The sequence below is a fragment of the Poecilia mexicana genome, unplaced genomic scaffold (genome assembly GCF_051168715.1).
Source record: "Poecilia mexicana isolate PSO_F unplaced genomic scaffold, ASM5116871v1 scaffold_20, whole genome shotgun sequence".
NCBI classification, from domain to species: Eukaryota; Metazoa; Chordata; class Actinopteri; order Cyprinodontiformes; family Poeciliidae; genus Poecilia; species Poecilia mexicana.
In genome coordinates, this window is record NW_028263389.1 from 12,117,336 (window position 1) to 12,137,538 (window position 20,203).

Sequence of the window (20,203 nt, forward strand, 5' to 3'; positions counted from 1 at the left end):
AATAATTTAAAAATCGACAGAACTTCTTTTAATACAAATTGTCTTTGGTGTCAATTAAACAGATTTTCTGTTAGAAACAATTGTTATTGGTCACCCTGGCTGAATAAATTAATAAAATTCAAAGATTTTTCAAAATCATTGAATGGTAAATAATACCATTTTAATGTCAGATTAAATTAAGTATTTTGCACCAGGGATACGTCACTAAATCCTTGTTTTCATATCATTTTGAAAAAAAAATTTGATAGGGGTTTCCGCACCACGTGTCACAGAAGAGCTGTAATAATCAGAACCCCTGGGGATGCTAAAGCCTGAAATAACTCGACCTTCTGTATTTAGACATCCTCACTGTAAACCATCACTTCCACTTTGTTCGCTGATCCTCTGCCTGTTTAGGGATATGTCACTGCTCCCCGTCTCTTCCTGGATCTTTGTCGTGATTCTGCTCCGTCTGTCCTGAGGTCCTCCCTAAGCTTGGCTCCTCTCTGCTCCCTGATTGCTCTTCCTTTTGGCATCAAGATAGTGTGTGTGGCTGCACAAACGACCCACCCTGTGCATGACACCGTGCACGCATGAGCAAGCACACCTCACCAGCCTCACCAGCTTACTCTCCCACACTTCACAGGAGAAGCATCCACTCTCAAAGTTAGCGCTGAAAAGTAAAATTAGTCGGATGGATGAGTTTTAGACGCGGAAAGTGATGCAGACGTACCACATTCATACAGTATGTGCCTGCCAACAGGGTGAGAAGCCGCTGCTTGAAAACATGAATGGACTCTGGTCCAAGTTGTGTGGGAGGGCGATGTGTATTTTTGTGTGTGTGTGGTCATCTCCTGTCCTTTCTTCCTGTCCTAACCTGCAGCCTGAAATACTCTTGAATGTCCCTGGATGTTCCCGTCTCAATCCAAAAATAACCACACGAGCAAAATAAACCAGTACACAAATATGAGCATGTTTTAATGCAAAACGAAACACCACAAATAAATGATATAACACTTCAATACGCTTTAACAGATTCATACAGAGATGGCAAATATTGACATTTGTCTTACGTAAGTTAGTTGTATAAAATTATTAAATATTAGATTCATATATTACTCATAGAAACATCTGTATACAGAGAATGAATCACATTGGCAGACACCCGTAAAATGGTACACATGCATACGGCACAGGCACACTGACAAAACTTTACGCAAATACCCAACGGATGGACATGCTGAAAGCTTCATGACACTCATCATCCTCTCAAACTGGTTTGCAGGATCACTCATACACGTAGGTTTTATTTAACTTCCATTACAAATGCAACAGGGATGCTATACTGACACCGTTTGATATAGAAAAACAGGAAACATTTTAACATGGGGTGGGATAACACAGGATAGTCTCTGGTCTGTGCAGACCTCCTACATGGTAGGCTTCTGCAGATCGTCAGTCTTTTTGTTTGAAAGAGAACTGAAGGCAGCCCGTAGTGAGCGGCACAAAGCTTTGTCCTCTCCCCTGTTTCACCCGTCGAAGGCAAAACGTGTTTAAACCGTCGACGGGGGCTGCTACAAATCGAGACAGAAACTCACAGCTTTTGTGGATGTCAGAATCAGATCAGGGTCTTTGCAAGCATTGTTCGTGCACCCAATATAGTACCACTCTAGGACACAAAAAAAAGCAAAGCAGCTCTGAGAAATGCAGCTGGTGGATAGATGGAATTGCACTTATTCTGGCTCATAGTGTGTAAAATGTAAGAAGCATTAAACTACAGGGCAGGCGGGCAAAGGGGAGGGACTTGGATTTGGCAAATCATGTAAATAAATAAATAACTAGTAAAGCAGGTGTCCATATATCCTTAATGTTATGGCTTGCTTAACGCCATCCTCCTGTGTTTCCTGGTCTTCACTGCTCAGCAGTGTTTCAAGTCTCTTTCCTCGGTTTACAGTTCAGCAGGATAATCACGAGGTGGTATTGTCACTGGGGGTTCAGGCAGTAGTGGAGATGTGTGAGGAGGTGGAGAGGTCCTGTGTGGGAAGTGGCTGGGGAGTTGTTCCTCGGTGGAGGTGGAGGATGCCGGGTTGCTGTGGAGGGCAGAGCTGGTGAGGGAAGAGGCTGGAGAGGTATGTGGGAGGGGGGGGCAGCAACATTTCGGGGGAAGGGGTGTGGGGTGTGGGGGGAGCACTCAAGAATAGATCAAGCTCTTGAGGAAGCGGACTGTGCCACGTTTGAAGACGAAGGGACAATCACGCCGCTGGGAAGCGTCTCACGTCGGAGAGGAAGCCAAACAACGAGAGGAAAAGCGCTCTGATTTTTGCACAGGAAGCCCAGTGCGCCTCCTGCCAGGGCCAGATAAGAGCGCCGAGGTTCCCAGGGCCAGACCCAGGAGTGGACTCAGGACCCAGGCGAGAGGCCACCCATCAGTCTGGCCCGGCCTGGCCCACGGTCCCCGGGCTTCCTCCAGCACGGCGTCAGGCTCGTGGTGCAGCGGGGCTGCAAAGAACAAGGGGCCTTGTGAGGATCCAACCAACACTAATAATCTAGAGAAACACACTGAATGCAAAACACTGAAACAGAACCAGAACAGAGCTTTCACAAAGGACCTTAAGTTAGCTGAGGCCAAATGAAATCTGAGACATTCAACTATTTTAAGACACATTGTTTAATTTATTTCGAGGTGAATTTAAAAGTGAGGTTCTATTAAAAGGTTCAATACGGTTTATATCTTACCTCCCGTGACAAAAACTTCAAAGTAGCTTAAAGAGCTAAATTGTATTGCATTTTGCAGTTTATCATTTTACTCTGGACTCAATGATAATTTAGTTGGGGAATGGCGACCTTCCTGTATGAAACTTGTTGAGAACAAACATGACATAAAAAAGTAAGACTGTCTTTGAACCAATGAAATTGCATTTATTCAAACTGCTGAATATATATTTCTATTGGTGCTCTACTTTTATGTCAGATAGTTGAACAGAAATAGTTGACTTTTTCCAGTCAGGGTGCCTATTTAAGACAAGAAGATCATTCATAACGCACTGCTCTTTTTCGCCATTTCTGATTTCTGTGTGAATAACCGTCTAATGAAACATGTTAATAAAATTCTGTTTTTCATAAGTTCTTGTGACATTTGGGGTTCTTCAAGTCAAAAAGTCAGCTTTTTTCAGATCAAAATGGACTTCTCCAATCTAAAAACAAGCAGAGTGGTTAAAAATAATTATGAAGTCGTGTGAGTTACAAAGCAAATGTAGCTAAGAGGCAAAGGACTTCCTGTTAGCAACAAAACGCAGCATGTGAAGGTTTTCCGGTTAGCATTACTACTTAATAAAACTGAAAAAAAAAAAATAAAATCCACTTGTAGTCTTGCTTTTTATTTCACCTTAGGTTGAAATTAAACATTTTTACTGGTTGGAAGTGCTCTAAATATTATGTTCCCAGTATAAGTTTCATACAGGAACAGCATTTGTGATACACCACCTAGCTTCATTCTTATGTCTAAATATTTATCTTTCTCTTTGTAGATAACAATCATAAATTAACATTAGCTTAAACTTCCATGACCTTTTACAGATTTAATGAGGTCTGCCAAGGTTTTGGCCCCTTTAGCCTTCTGGTCCAACAAATCTAAATTTATTTAAAATGAAAACTCCAGGAGAGTCATTTCCTGCAAGTAAAATATCAACTGTTTAACCTTTTAATTGAACCTCATGTCAAAAACTCTTAACTGTTCCTTTAATTGCAAAGTGATGATGATTTTAAAGGTGGTAAAAAATGGGGTTAATTCTAACCAAATGGGTTTTTTTAAGTTTCACATAAAACAGATTGCATTTGACATCTTAAAAAAAACAAAACAAAGACACTCGCTTTTACATCCAAAATACACAACAAACGGTGGATTATTTCAATCTCAAACTCTGTTTCTATTGTGGGTTTTTAATATATATATTTTTTTTACGAGTTTTAAAGTTGAGATGAAAGGAACAAAAACTTTACATTGTTTAAGTGAGCAGTGATGTTTTATTGCCATTTACTGTCTCTGGGCTTGAAAATAAAACCTGCATGTCTCTAATCTGAGTTCCTCTGGGAGAAAAGTGAAGGCATGGTGGTGTGGCGCCACGTGAGAGTGCCAGGGTTACAGGTCAAGTACACTGATGAGGTCAGTGTGTCTCAGAGGAGGGAAGAGACTGTGGGCGGCTGCTGCGAAGCTCTCAGGTAATACTTAACCTTTCTGACTGGGTCGTAAGGAACACAATGAGCCTCTGACCTCCAAGAACCATTTAATCAGTGTTCCTGCCAAGGTGGCTGCTTTAACACTCTGTGTTGACTCAGTGGCTGTCTCTCCCCGTCAGCGGGCCGGGCCATTTCTCATGAGAACTTTGTGTATGAGAGTGTGTGTCAGATATAAGAAAAAGCATCACAGGATGCAGTGTGCAATCACAATAATAAACAGGCCTCTCACTCTGCGTCCTGCGCAGGAAATTCATTAAATCATAGCGTTTGATTTGGAAACCAACAAATCGTGACTGAGAGCACGGAACTGGCCTCCATTGAAGTGTGTTTTTTCTTCCCTGTCCTTTCAAGTCTGAGATACACTGTGTACCGTGTTTTGTGAGTGTAGGCGCACACACGCATTCACACACGTATGATGTGTAGGTGCACTTTAAACAAACATATGGAAAAGAACAGACTGGACAGTAACAGAAACGTAACATATGGGAAAAGAGCAGCATGAGCAAACAAACATACAAACACAAGCATGACACCACCCAGGCATACATGTAGGAACATGCACACAAACAAACAAGCTAAAACACACACACACGCACACGCGCAGACATGCACACACTCACACACACACACACACACACACACACACACACACATTTTGGCACATTCCAGCACTTAAAAGGCCCTAAAAGGCATCTGTTCTGGTTACAAAGAGGAAGCGCCGTCTGAGCACATGCTGACTTAGACAAAACATGTCTCGTTTATCAAAAACGGTCCCACTTACGCTAACTAGCTTACAGTAAAACAATGCTTAGCATTACTTTTTCCTTTTGTTGTCAAAATATATATGCGTTACACATCAACAGTGACTTATAAAAGTATTTGTACACCTTACTTTTTAACTCTTATAAACTTCAGTGCATTTTATTGCCGTTTTCATGTGATAGACCAACACAAAGCCGATTATGAAGTGGAGGGAAAATCTGATAAATGTGGTGTGCATTTGTACACAGCCCCTCTTTACTCTGATACCCTAAGATTCAGGCTAACTGTACTTAGAAGTCACATGGTTAGTAAATAGAGATTTAAATCTCAATGTCGTTGCTCTATGAAGACTTCTAGAGAGAAAGATGTTGAGAAGTTTAAAGCAGAGCTAAGTTATAAAACAATATTCTTTGGTAACTTTGGAGCAGCTGCAGAGCTCTCCATTAGGAAACACAGCAGTGGCAGCGTCATGCTTTGGCAATACTTTTCTGCAGCAGGAATAGATGGGAAGACAATCTGTTCTTCACCTTACAACAGGACAGAGAATTATACACCTTTTTGTGTTGGACTATCACAGAAAATCTTATTCATTTTCTGTGGTTCATTTCTTGTTCAGTTATAAGTCCACTGTGTCAAATCATGACAGGGTAGAGCTCAGCTTAGATGTCTACTGGTTCAAGTTGAGCTCGTTTTAACATATTTCAGATGATAATCTGGACTTTCAGCGACGTTTGTTCTGCCGGGCTACTCACAGGCCTTTGGACGGGCATGGATGCCAGAGCCACTGAATGTGCGGAGGGGGCACTCCGTGGGATGTGCAGTGGAGCAATTTCTTGCTCCCCCGCGGTACAGAGCCCGGGTCCTGCAACGACACTGCTTTCTCACCAATCTGAGGACTCACTGTGCAACAAGAAGCAAACGTCGAGAGAGAGGAAATAAAACAAACAAACAAAAAAAAAAACGGTTTAATAGGTGCAAGAACAAGGTTCGTTCTCATGTTTCAGTGAATTTCTCGGACCTCACCATTGACTAGAAGCGTGAGAGTGAGATTCTGATAGAGAGCGTGCTGCTGGATCCGCACGAGGACGGTGTATTTCCCCGCGTCCTCCTCTGCAACGTCCCGGATGACCAGGGAAGTCCCGTCCATGTGGTATCTGGAGCACTGCTCCGCTGCCACCCGGCCGTCCTTCAACCTGACAGGAACAAGCTGTGAGTCGTCTCAAAGTGCTCCATGACAACCTGCGTGTCGTTACTTGTCAGAGTTTACGAAAATAAATCATTTGGAACTTAAAAACACAGTTTTTCCTTAATATTTACGCTTATTGCACTTTTAACATTATTCTGCTTTCCAACCAGCAAATGTATTTTATTAGACATTTAGTTCATGTCCAATTAAATATTAGGGTTGAAATTATTAATTGGATTAATAATGATGAATTTATTACTATGTTATTGTATTATTAATAATAGTCAACTAGCTTAGTAATCGATAGTTTTAGCTCCACCTGGTTCAAATTATGGAAAAACAAAACAAAACAAAAATCTGTTAAGCACATTTTCTGTTCAGTCATTAATGAGTTAACCCAAAATCACAATCAATAGATCAGCCATACACTGTAGTAACATTAATGTAGCTGCAGATGCATCTTTTTGCTACAAATATAGTCAAAAAATGTTACGTTATTGAATTTTAGGAAATAAAATGCTTGTTTTCTTCTCTAAAAAAGGAATTCATTTTTTTTTTTACATATTTTAATGTATTTCTAATATTGTTTAAAGTAATAAAGTAAAATAATTGTTAGTTGCAGCCCTACACAAAATAGTGCGATATTGTGAAGTGGATGGACAATCACAAATGGTTTTGAAATGTTTCTTTTTTTTCCTTTTTCTTTTTTAATAAATAAACTGGAAAAAGTGCTGTGGACATTCATATTTAACCCCTTTGAAATTTCTGCTCATTTTTTTGTTTTCAAAACAGTAAAAACTTTGTAAGAATGGACAGAGAGCTCTTGTTAACACAAATTTGTTGAAGTCTCACCAGGTATCCTCAATCTGACTAACGAACGGACTTTGGTTAGGCCAAATATGCTTTGATCTCAACCCATTGCTCTCTGGCTGTGTGTTATCCTGATTGATGGGGAACTTCTGAGCAGCTTCACTTTGCTTGTCGATTAGCTTTCCGACAGCATCACACTGCCACCACCATATGTGAGGCTAGGAGTGATGTTTGCATACAGCCCACTCTTTACTAACTTGGTCTTTTCTGACCAGAGCACCTTCTTCCAAGATGTTCCAACCTTTCAATTTAACAAGCTGAAAGGTTTAATTAGTAAACAAACTCTTTATTAATTTGGAAAATTCTGAAGGTAATTTATTTCTAAAGGTTTCAAACCAACGAGGATTGAATGCAACTGCGCTCCAAAAATTTTCAGACAAAATAAAATAAAAAAAAAAACTGCTTAATTCAAAGTAAGAAAAGTACAATTGCAGGATTTTTAAGGATTCCAGAGTTGCATGTTTAACTCGAGAAGGAAGCCTGGCTGATCCACATAACGAAAGCTAAAAATCATCCTTACCATACAACCTCGGGGGAAGGGAATGCCCGAAGTTTTGGGGAAAGTTTGTAGGATTTCTGTCCCGCTTGTACTTCCACCACCGATCCATTTCTAGGCTTCAGACGGATGAATGGGCGATCTGAAGTTGCAGAGACACGTTAAAAACCCATTCATTCATGGGTGACTCACCCAGAAAGCAGAAGTAAAGCTCATACTGCAACTCTTTTTGGAGAATTTGAACACATGAGTGTGGGCAGATCATCAAAATGTCAGGAGATAAAGAGGGACTTACTGTAGACTGTGACCACGGCTTTCTGCTGCTTGCTTTGCTCGCCGCTGGTGACCCGGCATGTGTAGACGCCGCGGTCCGACCGCCGGAGCTTCGGGATGGTCAGGACGTTGTAGAACAGCATGTGCATCGGGTGCCTCACCAGCCTTTTAAAGCTGGAGCCCGCATTGTTTCTCTGGAGGTTGGACAGCAAGAAAATTAACACGCTGCTCATCTGCATCCAAACCCAGTGCCGTGCAGTCAAGTTTAGTTTTTAAGGAGTTTTTATTTTCATCCATGAATGCTGTGCTGCATTTAAAAAACTCCACATGTGCATAAATGTTCAGTTCAACTCAGATTGGTAATCTAAGCAGAATGAAACAAGGCTCAACTGTCTAATAAAATAAATCCCTGGCTGACTTGATAAATTAATAAAAATATTTTTATTCCCTGTTCTTCATTTACTTTAGCATCACTGGAATTAAATGTTGCCAATTCCTGTTGAAACTATTAACTGCAACCTTTAAGCAAACTATATTAACTTGAATTTAGCTGATAGGAGAGAAAAGTGGTGGGATGTGCCCTCTGTGGGAGGAGCTAAGAGCGAAAAATTTAAACAACAGTTTTCATGAAGTATAGTACAAAGTCTTTTTTAAATGACTACGAAAAGCAAATAACTGATCTGAGTTCATATTGTTTCGTGTTTTAAAGGTAAACTTTGGACAAAAATCTGTATTAAATGTGATACTTTTGGGGATGTTTTATGGGTTTTTATTGATTTTGTTGGCACTTTAAAGATCTTAATAAAAATTGAGATTGTTCTGAGTGCTGTGAACTCCAGGTAAGATGGTGACTACTCATAAGTATCGCACACAAACCCATAAACATTTATATTTTTCTTGTGTTTTATTCTTTACTCTGCATGTAAACAATCAATAAACCTCACACAGTCTGTCTGTCACATTTTAGGTCCCGCAGACCGAGAAGTTAGGATCACAGTTTCTGCTGAGTCCCAACCAAAAGCTCTATTGTTTCCCGCTTGCGGCCGGCTGAAAGCAGCTCTGACCTTTCCAGGATAGTCCCAGGTGATGTTGACTCTGGTGTTCAGCTCTGCAGTGGCGGTGCAGTTCAGAGCCAGCCTCTCCCCCTTCAGGGCCTGCACAAATCCGCTGGTGTTCAGGTAAACCTCTGTGATGTTACTCACTGAGAGCAATGAGGGGGGAAAAAAACAACAACACAGAATAGTTTAGAGAACAAACCTCTGGATCATGAATTATGTTTAGAAAAGAGTGTTGCAGAGGCTGACCTGTCCTGTGCACAAAGTACACACGTGAGTTGTGCTTGACTCCGTCAACGACGGCCTCGCAGTGGAAGAGGCCGATGTAGGAGAAGTTGGGCGTCTGGATGGTGAAACCCTTCCTGCTGTTCCAGAAAATATTTCTCTGGTCTTGACTCAGCGGCCTGCTGTAATACTGCGGAGGAGGCAAACCGAGGAAGGGATCAATCACATACTTCGCCACAGTGACACACTGTCATTGAGTAAATCTAATTTACTGACATGAGGAAAGGGAGAAGTCGAGTCACTACAGAATGAAATTCAGTGGCTTCGTGGTATTTATGCATGAAAACCGTGTCTTCAAATAGTATTCACTCCCCTGGATATATTACCCTTTTTTCTTGGTTTTACAAAACCAATCATAAAAAAATGTTGTATGAAAAAAAAAAATTCAGTCAAAGAGAGAACTGATTTCTGCAAAAGAATGACAAATAAAAACATTAAAAGTACAATAAGTGACTGCATAAACTCTGTTTACTCCACGTATGCTGAGACTGCTAACACCCACTGACTGGACCTCTGCTGGATTAGGTCAGTCACCTTAAAGTGGGTGAATATTTATACTATCACCTATTTTATGTAAAGTACTTTTAGTTGTCATTTTTTGTAAAAAGCAGTTTCCATTTTGATATTAAACAGATTTTTTTGGTTAAAACAAAATAATAATAAAGCCAAATTTTGTTGATTAAACATTTCAACACATTTATTGTTATAATCTGCAAAATTGGTGTGTCAAATTTGGATTAGGAAAGAAAAATCACCACGAGATGTTCATTCCTGTTAGATTTAATAACTTGGCATCAGCTAAGAGACAAATATGGTTGTAATTTTCACCACAAGAAATTTTGGCTTTTATCCAGTGTCTTTCAAAAGAATGCACTTTGACTCGACCAGAAACATTTCTTCATTTTATTCATATTTTTTGTGATAAACCAAAACAAGTTGGAATGTGGAATGAGAACAACCCATTGATTTTAAAATATTTTACAAATAAAAGACTGATATTAAAATTTAGGTTAATTTTTATGTAAAAAAACAAAACAAAACAAAACAAAAAAAACAACCTCAAGCTTAGTCAGAATGGATGGAGAGCATATGCGTTTTGGCTTGAACTTTGACTAGGCCATTCTAATACATGGACATGTTTTGTCCTTATCTTTCCATCGCTGTCTGTTAGTCCTTCTGCTTTCATTCAGTCTAAATTGTCTTCCTCTTAGCTCCATTCCACTTCCCACATTGTCCCACAGCATAATGTTGCCACTGGTGTGCTTCATGATGGGAAGGGTGGGATTCGCATCAAGGCCAAAAAAGTCGTCTCTTCCACATGTTCACTGCATCCCTCACAACTTACTTGGGAAGAAAAAAATAACTCCTTTTGAATTGATTCGGGTTTTACCTTTATTTTAATTTCCCTTTAGTTTGCAGCTGATCTGTGACGGTTGCCTCATTTGAAAAACTCAAGTCTTTGGTTTCATAATTGGCCCCTTTGGTCCCCCCCATCTGGGAGAACAAATCTGGCATCAGGCTCAATGTTGGTTTTGTAAGTCTTCACCATGGACACTTGTGTAACTGGATAACCTTGTTGTTTTCTTTGAGGCAGCTACAAGGAAATGTTTTTTTTCTGTGACATAGTGGAAGCTTCCCACCCTCTCTCAAGGGACTGGACCCCCCGTCACCAGAACCATCACACACACACACACGCACACACACGCACACACACCTGCACACACACCCACACACACACTTTCCCCATTCTTGGATCACCAGTGTGAACTAGCTGATATCCCCCCTCCAACAGAGAGAGGCGACCCTTTAAGACTCCGCTGACCTCTGTGCCCTCTCCTCTCTGTCCTGTGAAGTCGATGCTTCCCTCTACATCCTCCCTCTGAACCCAGTGACTCCCCTTCTAGGCACCCGGGTACCCTCTGTGCCCCTCTCACATCCGTCTTTCTCACCCGTACTGTACATCACAGAAGGGAGGATGGAGATTGGAGCGGTGGGATGGCGAGGAGGAGCAAAAGGCGTCAGGATACGTGAAACGTGACTCCAGTCCATCTCCTTGCATCCTGTTACTACAGGATATAGACATTTGGACTGGAACCCCGGTTCAACCCCAATGTCCCAGGCCCGGCTTTCACGGCTTAAGTGAGAGAGCAGAGCCTCCTGGGCATTGTTCACGCTGAGAAGGGTCACAGCAGAGGCGCAGGCAGAGTGCAAAGTCCTTTCAGGAAAAAAACACTCCAGAAGCTGCGACAGGGAAAGACATTCCTGGTTCAGACCGGCGAAGCGTGGGGGAGGCAGGGAAAGTTATTTTTAGACGAATTACTTTGTGGTTCCAAATACTTTGTCAGGAGATGGAGGCAGGACCAAAACGTGTGTGTGTGTGTATTTGTGAATGTGACATGCAGGGACCGATGTTGCATTTCCTGCACACCAAATCCTAGACGTTTCTCTGGTCCTTCAATGACAGACAAAATAAAAAGACGTTGTTGTATCAAGCTTCCAGACACTCAGGTCTTCTGGTTCTGGTCTGCTCTGCATCTCCAGAGGCCTGTGGAGTTTTTCCACAACTCTAAAAAGTTACATTTTAGGTCTGATCAGAACACCTTGTTTTGAAAAGTGCTCTGATCAGATTCGATTTCTTGCATCTCTTCCATTAAAGTCGCAGTTGTGTGATGCATGACTAATAGTTGTCTCCACCTCAGCACAACCATAAAGCCAATGGGAACTCTTGCCATTTTTCAGATAGAAGATTAAACCATTTGCATGCTAATGTTCAAAGCTGCCTTCACCTTCTGCTGAATATTATTGCTCCTCACTACATTTAGTGCCGTGCTTGAAGAGAATAGCCTGCATTCTTGGGTCAACAGTAGCCACCTCAGCTTCCTCTGCCAGTCCTGCCATCTGTTTAAGGCATCAGATGGAGAAAGTCATCAGCTCTCATCCCTACTACTACCCCGAAGCCAACATCCTGTTTCCAGAGGTTAAAAAAAAAAAACCCTGCTAACTGAGCTTGTCATTTGATCGGAAGTCATCGGTGAAAAAACGGGCAAGGGGCACAAAACACGACCCACTCATGCAGACAACAAGCATTCTGAGCACTTCTCTCTACAGCCCCCAACCCCTCTCCGCTCTTCACTCAGCAGTCAAGTGCCAACACTCACAAACATATCCGCACACACTTTCACACATATCCGCAAATGCACGAAAACAAATGGACACGCAAGCCTGATAGTAACTGGCTGCCAAGACCAGAACAATGTGGTGAATGATCTGGACGAGGAGAAACAACTGGATAGTGCGTTGTGTGTTTGCGTGTGTGTGTAAATGTAAACCCTGATGGAAAAACTGAGATGTTCACACACAGCGTGATGGGCGTGATAGAGCAGAGGAGGACAAAGTGTGACGTGAGATGAAAGGGACTTGGAAAGAGAGTCCAACTTGGCAAAATGTCCACATACTGAGGTGACTGACCTTGACCAGAGTGGCGGTGATGTTGGGGTTGGTGACTCTGCAAGGGATGAGCAGCGGCTCCCTCACCTTCATGTACAACACGGCCGGGCTCATGTCGGTGTGCTCCACAAACGGCTGCCGGCTGTCTGAAACCCAAACACTGCGGTCAGGAACACACATGAGAAACTCACAAAAAGAGCACAAAAACATTTGTCTTCCACAGCGTCAAAAACAAGCTAAATTCAAAGCAGCAGGCCGCTAAAATGGCATGGCACTTGATTCTAAGCAGCAGTAAAAGCTTCTAACAAACCTTAACAGGAAAGTTTCCTTTTTACTGAGATTCAGTAATGCACAGGGTGAATCATTTAGGCTGAATTCAAATGGATGGCAGAAGAGTAAAGAGGGATGAGTATATATGCATGCCATATTTTTGAAGAAATGTCACATTTTTTAAGGTACGGTGCCACACTCCCTATTTATCTCAGTATTCACAAATTCACCTGTTCAAATATTTTTTTCTGTGCAACACAGCTCCAAATTATTTGTGGAAAATGTGCCTATTTGTTTCATAGAACAAGAAGATGCTACTTAGGAAGCTGTAAAAACAGTCACAACACTTATCCTGATAATTCTGCAATTGCATCAAAGGTGCAGGTAGTGCGCATATTTTCCTGTGTGAAACAGATTCAGTAACTCATAGGGTGAATCGTTTAGGCTGAATTCAAATGGATGGCAAAGGAGTAAAACGAAAGCTGAAAACCTGACATTTTTGCTTTTTACACCACTTTCCTTTTCCATTTGACAATATTTTTAATTGCAAACATTTTACATGTTCCATTTGTTTCATACAGGAAAATAATCACAAACTATGAAGGTAATTTTGTGATTGGAGTTGTGCTTTTTTATTTCTTTTGTCAAGGATGCTCTTGAACTAGATGTTAATTTTAGGCATCCCAAGAGACCCATCTATTGCAGAAATAAGGTTGTAACCTCAACAGAGAACCTCTGAAGTATGCCTCGAACTCCCTGACTACCTGGAAATGTGAACGGTTTTCTAATTTCTCATAAAATTGTCATGCCGGGCAAAAAATAGCTGAGACACACAAACAATCACACATGGGCTTCCAAGTATTTTAACAATAACTGAAAACAAACAAGCAGACACTCGGTCCCCCACGCCCATTCAATCGAAACCCGATTCTGAAAAACGACTGCATGCTGTCAACAATAAACACACAGATTGTTTAGAAGCAATCAAACAGCCTGTCTGTGTTTGCTCCGCTTCTCTCAGCTCGCCTGCAGTCGCAGTTCTTTGCCATTCAAAGGTGTGGGTGTTACTTGCTGCATTGTTTGTGACCGTAGGGTGTTACTCAAGGAAAGCAAATCTCTGAACCTTCGAACAAAAGTACCCCAAGGACTAGTAAGACTGAACGCTTCCTTCTCCCGCTTTGATTCCTAATAGAAGGCTCGAGGAGGGAGGCAACGTCTGAACGGAGCGGCAGGCCAAGTCTGAAGCTTAATGGACATGGTGACCCGAGCGATTGACGACCCCCAAGAGTCCTTTTGGCCAAACAGTAGCATGCCCTGTGACCCTGGCATCGAGCCCAGCCCGAGCTGAGCAGCGTCACCTTCCAGGACAGGGAGGAGCGGGCCGGGGCAGACATCGTGCCTCCTCTGCCCCTGCATACCACTGAATCACTGGCATCCATCTCATCCCGCTCAGTTCCACACACGCACACACACACAGCCACCTTGGAGAGACACAGCAACATCTCCTCCCAGTACAACCCTCCCCCTCTGAGCCCTTTTCCCTCCTCCCCAAAGCACAGGATGCTCCAAGCAAGGCTGAGCAGAGCAGATAAGGCTGATGCCCTGGGAAACTCTGCCCAGGGCCCAAGCCTTTCAGCAGCTGGGCTATTCCTGGCCATGAGGTAGCACGTAAACGAAAGTAAAAAAGATTTTATATATAGCTGTAAGGGAGCCGGGCCTGTGAGGAGAGAGGAGCGGCCGGGGAGGAGGAACGGGGGTGAAACTGCGCCAGAGCCATCTCGGAGGATGTATTGTTGAGACAAACAGTGTTTAGATATAATTGATTCTCTGGCATTGGTCTGTATTTAGCACACACTGCATCCTGTTTAACCTGAGGGAATACACAATGGGCCAGAGGAGGCGAGGGGTTTCCTCGAGATGGTGAAAAGCTGCTAAATATGAAATCATGGACACCTCCTGTCTTACCTGTGACATATACATAGAGGGACTGCTGTTTCTGGGTCTGGTGCCTGTAGCGGCAGCGGTACAGTCCGGTGTGCCAGGCCTGGCTGCGGTTGACCCGCAGGTGGCTGCAGTAGTGCTGGCGCGTCTTCCCACAACGAGAGTTGACCACTTTCAATTGATCTTGGTCCAAGCCTCCGGGGAACGCCCAGGACAGCTCCCGGTCACCCCTGGACAGACGTTACACCGAGGTCAGTTTGTGCTGAGAAAACACTTTCATCTTGTCCCTGAAAACGTTCTAAGGATGGTTTACCATTCAGAACCGGCAAGGAGGAACATTTGCATTCAGTGGGCTTGAAATTAATATGTGAGGCTTGGAGGTATAGCTTGGGATTTTTGAAGAGAGGTTCAGTTGGATTGTAGGCAACTGTCTGCGTGTCTTCATTTGGAAGAAAAACAAAATAGCTGCAATCTGACACTGAAGGTCCATGGCTACTCTGAGAGGCCAAACTGAACTTTTACCATCTTAAAACAAGTCAGGTCTCAAAAACGGAGTGGTTCATGCAATCTACTAGACCACTTTCACACAGGTTTTAGCTGTGGGACCACCGATAATCTACTGGGAAAATGTTCCGGCAGCAGAAAGTGTTGCTGGTTTTTGACAAAGTAAAAAAAGACTTTACTCTTTTCAGTGCCTCACTTTTATATTAGCTGCTTTGACTATAAATGCTGTCCAAGTTCCGTTTGTCAGGTTTCATAGGAAGCTCATTACTGATGCACCACAACTGCCCCCCATTTCCTATGCAGTGTGGATTGTTCCCTCTGTCTGGGAAGCCTTTGCTCCACTTTATGTCTTAAAACGCCAAAGAAACAATTTCACAAACACGTTTTGCAGCACTGTGTACTACTACACTTACAAGAAACAAATAATCAGTTAAGCTAACAAATTAGCTATAGTTGTAACATTATACATATGGAACAGAGACCTGACATTGTCTTTTAGGAGGTACTGCTTGTTCTTCTAATGAGAACTTCTAACCTCATTTTATTTGCATTTTTAACTTCAATGCAAATAACTATCCTATGCAAACATGAGGGCAGCTTAAAGTACATGCAGCTTAAAACTTGCTAAAAGTCTCTTAAATGCAAACTATCATCTTCAGCATCCAGAACCAACTAATCTGAATTTGCACTAAAATGATGGTACCAAGATAGTGTTGCCATGTCTAAATTTGGTTGTTTTTCAGATGGTAAACGGAGGAAGTAGCCAGGTACCACTAATGATCTTTCATTACATAGCAATCATCAGCTTCAGTTTAAATAAACGTCCAATTCAAAGCACCGCTTCCTTTGAGGGTTGGAGTTGTGTCAAGATGGTCGACGCCTCAAATTTGTTGGTGGCTTCATTTGGTTTACTTCTTAAACTAAATGAAGATGCAAAGAGAGCATTGCCAAGAGAGACATCAAGACCTTGCTTCAAAACTCTTGGAGCATTTCTTTAAGATCAAATTTCCGGTTTCTTATGTCTTCAAATGTGGAAAAGTGAGAACAATAAATTGCAGTAAGGAAAAGTTCTAAAAATTTACTCAATAAAGAAAAATTCAAAAAAGTTGGTTTCAAAGGTTCTCCTGAATCTAAAGTCTTAAAAGAGAGATCATGTTTATTTATCCAGGTCAGAGTTTTGTTGGTGACGTTGCGATCATTTTTTTCCACATCAGTTACCAGGTTCTTCTTTTTTTTTCTTCTTTTTTTTGGCTTCTGATACCTGAAACTCACCTGCATTTGACCTCCAAAGTTTTGTTGGCCTCCAGAACCAGCTGTGTGCTGCTGACATCCAGGACTGGGACGCCAAACCTCACCTTTTGCTCATTACCTGCAGATGTTGGAGAGAGAAATGAGAGAAGCATCGATTCTCTGCTCTCCAATCAACCAGGTCATGTGGAAATGCGTAAGCAGTGTCCCACTTGTTTATCGACTACAACATTTTCTCCACTTGATCTCATTCATTAGAGTTGAAGACACTCATCTGTCCGCCCTTCCTTCCTCAGAACATGGGAAACATCCATCCTTCACTCGGAAATAGATGACTCCCGTCACTGGCCCAAATCCCAAACATCTTGTAACTCTGTTAGTGGTCAAATGGCTGCTAAGGCAGTTAGTTGAGTTATTACTTGCCAATTGTTCCCAGTGGATGCTCCATTTTAGTGTTACTCACAATGCAAGCACTTCCTGTACTATTTCCTTGGGTTTCTGAGTGTGATGAGTGTGAGGGGGCAGCAAACAATGACACAGAGGACGATGAAAGGGAAGTTAGTGATCTCCTACCCTTTTTTCGTTTTCTTTTTCTTTTTGTTTTGGGCGGAGGGCTTGTTGGCGGTTATGTTCATACGTCAGATTTTCTATTAAATCTTAAATGTCTTTGCATACACTTAACATGCGGCTGCTGCATCCAGACCAAAGAAGATAAGAAAACCCACTAGTGATTAGTTCAGCATTCATTTTCCCAATGAGGGAGCGTTAGACTGTCATGAGTCAAGGTAATGAGTCTGCTCAGTGCTCAGACCACTGAAATTGGCCAATCACAGAGATCTTTTCGGAGGATACGCTTTACTAGTTACCTATGCCTCTGCGGGGACAGGTAACTGTTGAAAATATTGATGCAAGCAAGAATGGCATCATCTTTTCTTAGGAGCTGTAATAGATTTATGAAATGTTACACTTGATGTATAACATGCCTACAAGAAAAGGGAAATGATTGGACAAGAATAAACAAGGCGTTAGGTTTCCTAGCACTTCCAGCTGGAAAGTCCCCACTTGAGGAATCTGAAACATGCAGTTGCTTCCTTTTTTAATTGAGGTCAGAACGTTAATAATCGACCAATAAGGCCCCAGCTTCTTTTCCCATCTGTCTACATGTAAAATTAAGGCTTCAAAGAAAACTGGTCTTTATATTGCACGTATTTGCGTCATTTTTGAATGTATTGCATTTTGTGTTAAATGTGCATGTCATTATGAAAGTTTTTGGAAACGTAATATTATGCGTCATATTGGAAAATCTTGATAAATTAGCATAATCACGTACTTTTAAAATATGTATATATATTAACAGAAGAGCTGAATTTATTGAAAAGCCTTTAAAAATATGAAGACAACAAAACATAAAATTAATAATATTGAACAAATCATTGATAAATGATTACTCTACACATTTCTTATATTTAAATCAGTTTATTTTGTCTCTACTGGATTGTGTTGATTGATTAGATTCTGTATTCAGACATTATTTGGACTTGTTGTCTTGTAAAGTGTCCGGAGTTGGCATTTGTTGTGAAATGGCATTATCTGTGCATCCACATCAACTTCAAGAAACTTTCTTGACGCCCAAATATGTAAAATGTGCGCCCTACCATATAAATATATATATAAAAAACTAATTTATTTAGCGTTTTCTATAATCATTTATGTATCTATTAGGCTATACTAACTTTTTCATTCTCCAAATGCTTCGAACATTTTTCCAGAGATTTGGCAAATCGCATGAAATTAACCCCAAGTTCCTCTTCTGTAATTATTTACCTCCGGGTGATCGTGACCCCTCTTTCCTTTATATCAAAACCAATAGACTCAGGAAATAACGCGCTTTTGTTTCCATTCAGTTGGGGCCAAGCGCACAAGCAGCCGGAGCGCAGGGGTCCACGTTATCCAAACACTCCTTCACACTGGAGAGCGGTCATGTCCCTCAAAACGCTGCGCGCACAGCAGAGATCTACTCAGACTGAACAACCAGTGTTTCAAACGACTGGTAAATCTGGAAGAAGATTATTCCATTAGGGCGCATGTTGCTTTCTGCCTTGTTTTCGTTGTTTGAAAACAAGGCAAACTTGTGCGTAAAGCTTCGTTAGACACGTTCTGACTTCATGTAGATGCATCGTGCTTATGTAATAATAACCAGTGGTTCTCCCCTGCTTACTTCTTAAAACATAAAGTGAAGAATTCTCTCACCTTTTCCAAAAGCGCCGTACAATCCACAAAACAGGCAGACAAGAATAAAATGCATCATTTCTGTTGAATCCGACGCAGCAATCTCTCAAATATAAAACACAAAAAAAGTTTTATCCTTGCTGCTGCTGGTGTTACCCTCCCTCCACGGTGGCGCGGCGCTGCGGGCTGTTGGGCTCATGCAGGACTGTTGGGTCAGTGAATGGAGACGGTGAGTTTCCTGAGGCTGGCTGTGGGAAATCACGCAACAGGACGCCAAGCTTTAACTCCAGTGCAACTTTTTCCCATCGTTCTGGATTGCGTTGCCACTTTATATTGTTCCCACACTGCGGTCACCGGATGGTGGACTTAAGTTACGTCCGCTGACACACCCACTGTGCGTAAAAGGAGTATCCTCCCAGTCCTGAGTGGTCAAGTGATCAGTGTGATGCTGATGAGAAAATATTATGGCATCTAAACGAATCAGTTTTATTGAACTAACTGTTAAAGTTGCTTTCTGCCCAGTCTATATTAGGGAACCTGACGACGACGACGATGATGATGATTATTATAAATGCATGCAGGTTGCATCATGAACCTGCTCTGCGCTCCCATCTTGCTCCTTTGATTGGTAGACGGGCTGAGCAGCACGTAGGCACCCGGAATGTGCGATTCGCTTCCTCAATCATCAAAATGACAGATGAGATTCTCACATTGCAAACGGAAAATGCCTTAAAAAAAAAAAAAACGAAAAAAAAAAAACAGTGCCACATGCATGAGAGCGAAAGCGCGAAGTGCACGTAGATGGTTCTGCAAACACTGATGTCATCACAGGACAGTTCAGAAGGCGGACGTTATTCAGTCTCACAAAAAGGACCATTCAGATTAAAACTGAGCAGGAAGAAATACAATTTTAAAAATTCCCTAATGGGCCTAAAAGTAAAGGAGGAGATTTGTGTAAAATGGTAAATGCGGACAAGAGGATGTTTCAGTAAAAATGGGCTGTTTTTAACAGAGAATAAAAAGCAAAACGTTTTAGTCAAATCCTGCATCCTTCTTTCTGCAGAATCAGCTTTCATCATCAAAAACTTTTACAAGCAGCTGCGGTATATATGCACAAAATGCTTGTTTGCAGCTCTTTTTCCAGGTCATCATTACCCTGACCTGGAATGTGATCATCCTGCGCAGGCTGATTAACTCATGTGACAAACGGGGAAGTATTTCTCATACCTCTAACTAAACAGACATTTCCTTAAAAGCTTTGAAGGCAAATCCTTTGCATATTTTCTTGTCTCTGGTGTGAGATTCACATCCAAGATGGCTCTGCATTCTGATGAGCAGCTTTCTTGGAGTAGAAATGCTTACAGAACTTTTAAAAAAGTTTTTAAAAACAAGTCAAAAGCAAAATATATATATAAAAAACAG

The 20,203-nt window shown here is 41.8% G+C and overlaps 1 protein-coding gene across 2 annotated transcripts in view; it reads right to left on the reverse strand.

Moving 5' to 3' along the window:
• flt1 (fms related receptor tyrosine kinase 1) overlaps nucleotides 1–19,721 on the reverse strand; it is a 35,443-nt gene extending 15,722 nt beyond the window's left edge. Inside the window, exons 1-10 of one of the 2 annotated variants that reach the window (XM_014967160.2) lie at nucleotides 18,803–19,721; nucleotides 16,577–16,673; nucleotides 14,825–15,030; nucleotides 12,611–12,735; nucleotides 9,107–9,272; nucleotides 8,867–9,003; nucleotides 7,825–7,996; nucleotides 7,554–7,671; nucleotides 6,001–6,170; nucleotides 5,730–5,877 (exon numbers count right to left, since the gene is read on the reverse strand). In XM_014967160.2, the coding sequence (XP_014822646.2) occupies nucleotides 5,730–5,877; nucleotides 6,001–6,170; nucleotides 7,554–7,671; nucleotides 7,825–7,996; nucleotides 8,867–9,003; nucleotides 9,107–9,272; nucleotides 12,611–12,735; nucleotides 14,825–15,030; nucleotides 16,577–16,673; nucleotides 18,803–18,860 (1,397 nt within the window). In that variant the 5' untranslated portion in view covers nucleotides 18,861–19,721. The remainder of the gene's footprint in view (nucleotides 1–5,729; nucleotides 5,878–6,000; nucleotides 6,171–7,553; nucleotides 7,672–7,824; nucleotides 7,997–8,866; nucleotides 9,004–9,106; nucleotides 9,273–12,610; nucleotides 12,736–14,824; nucleotides 15,031–16,576; nucleotides 16,674–18,802) is intronic. The other variant, XM_014967149.2, reaches the window with a different exon arrangement.
• Nucleotides 19,722–20,203: the final 482 nt, after the last annotated feature.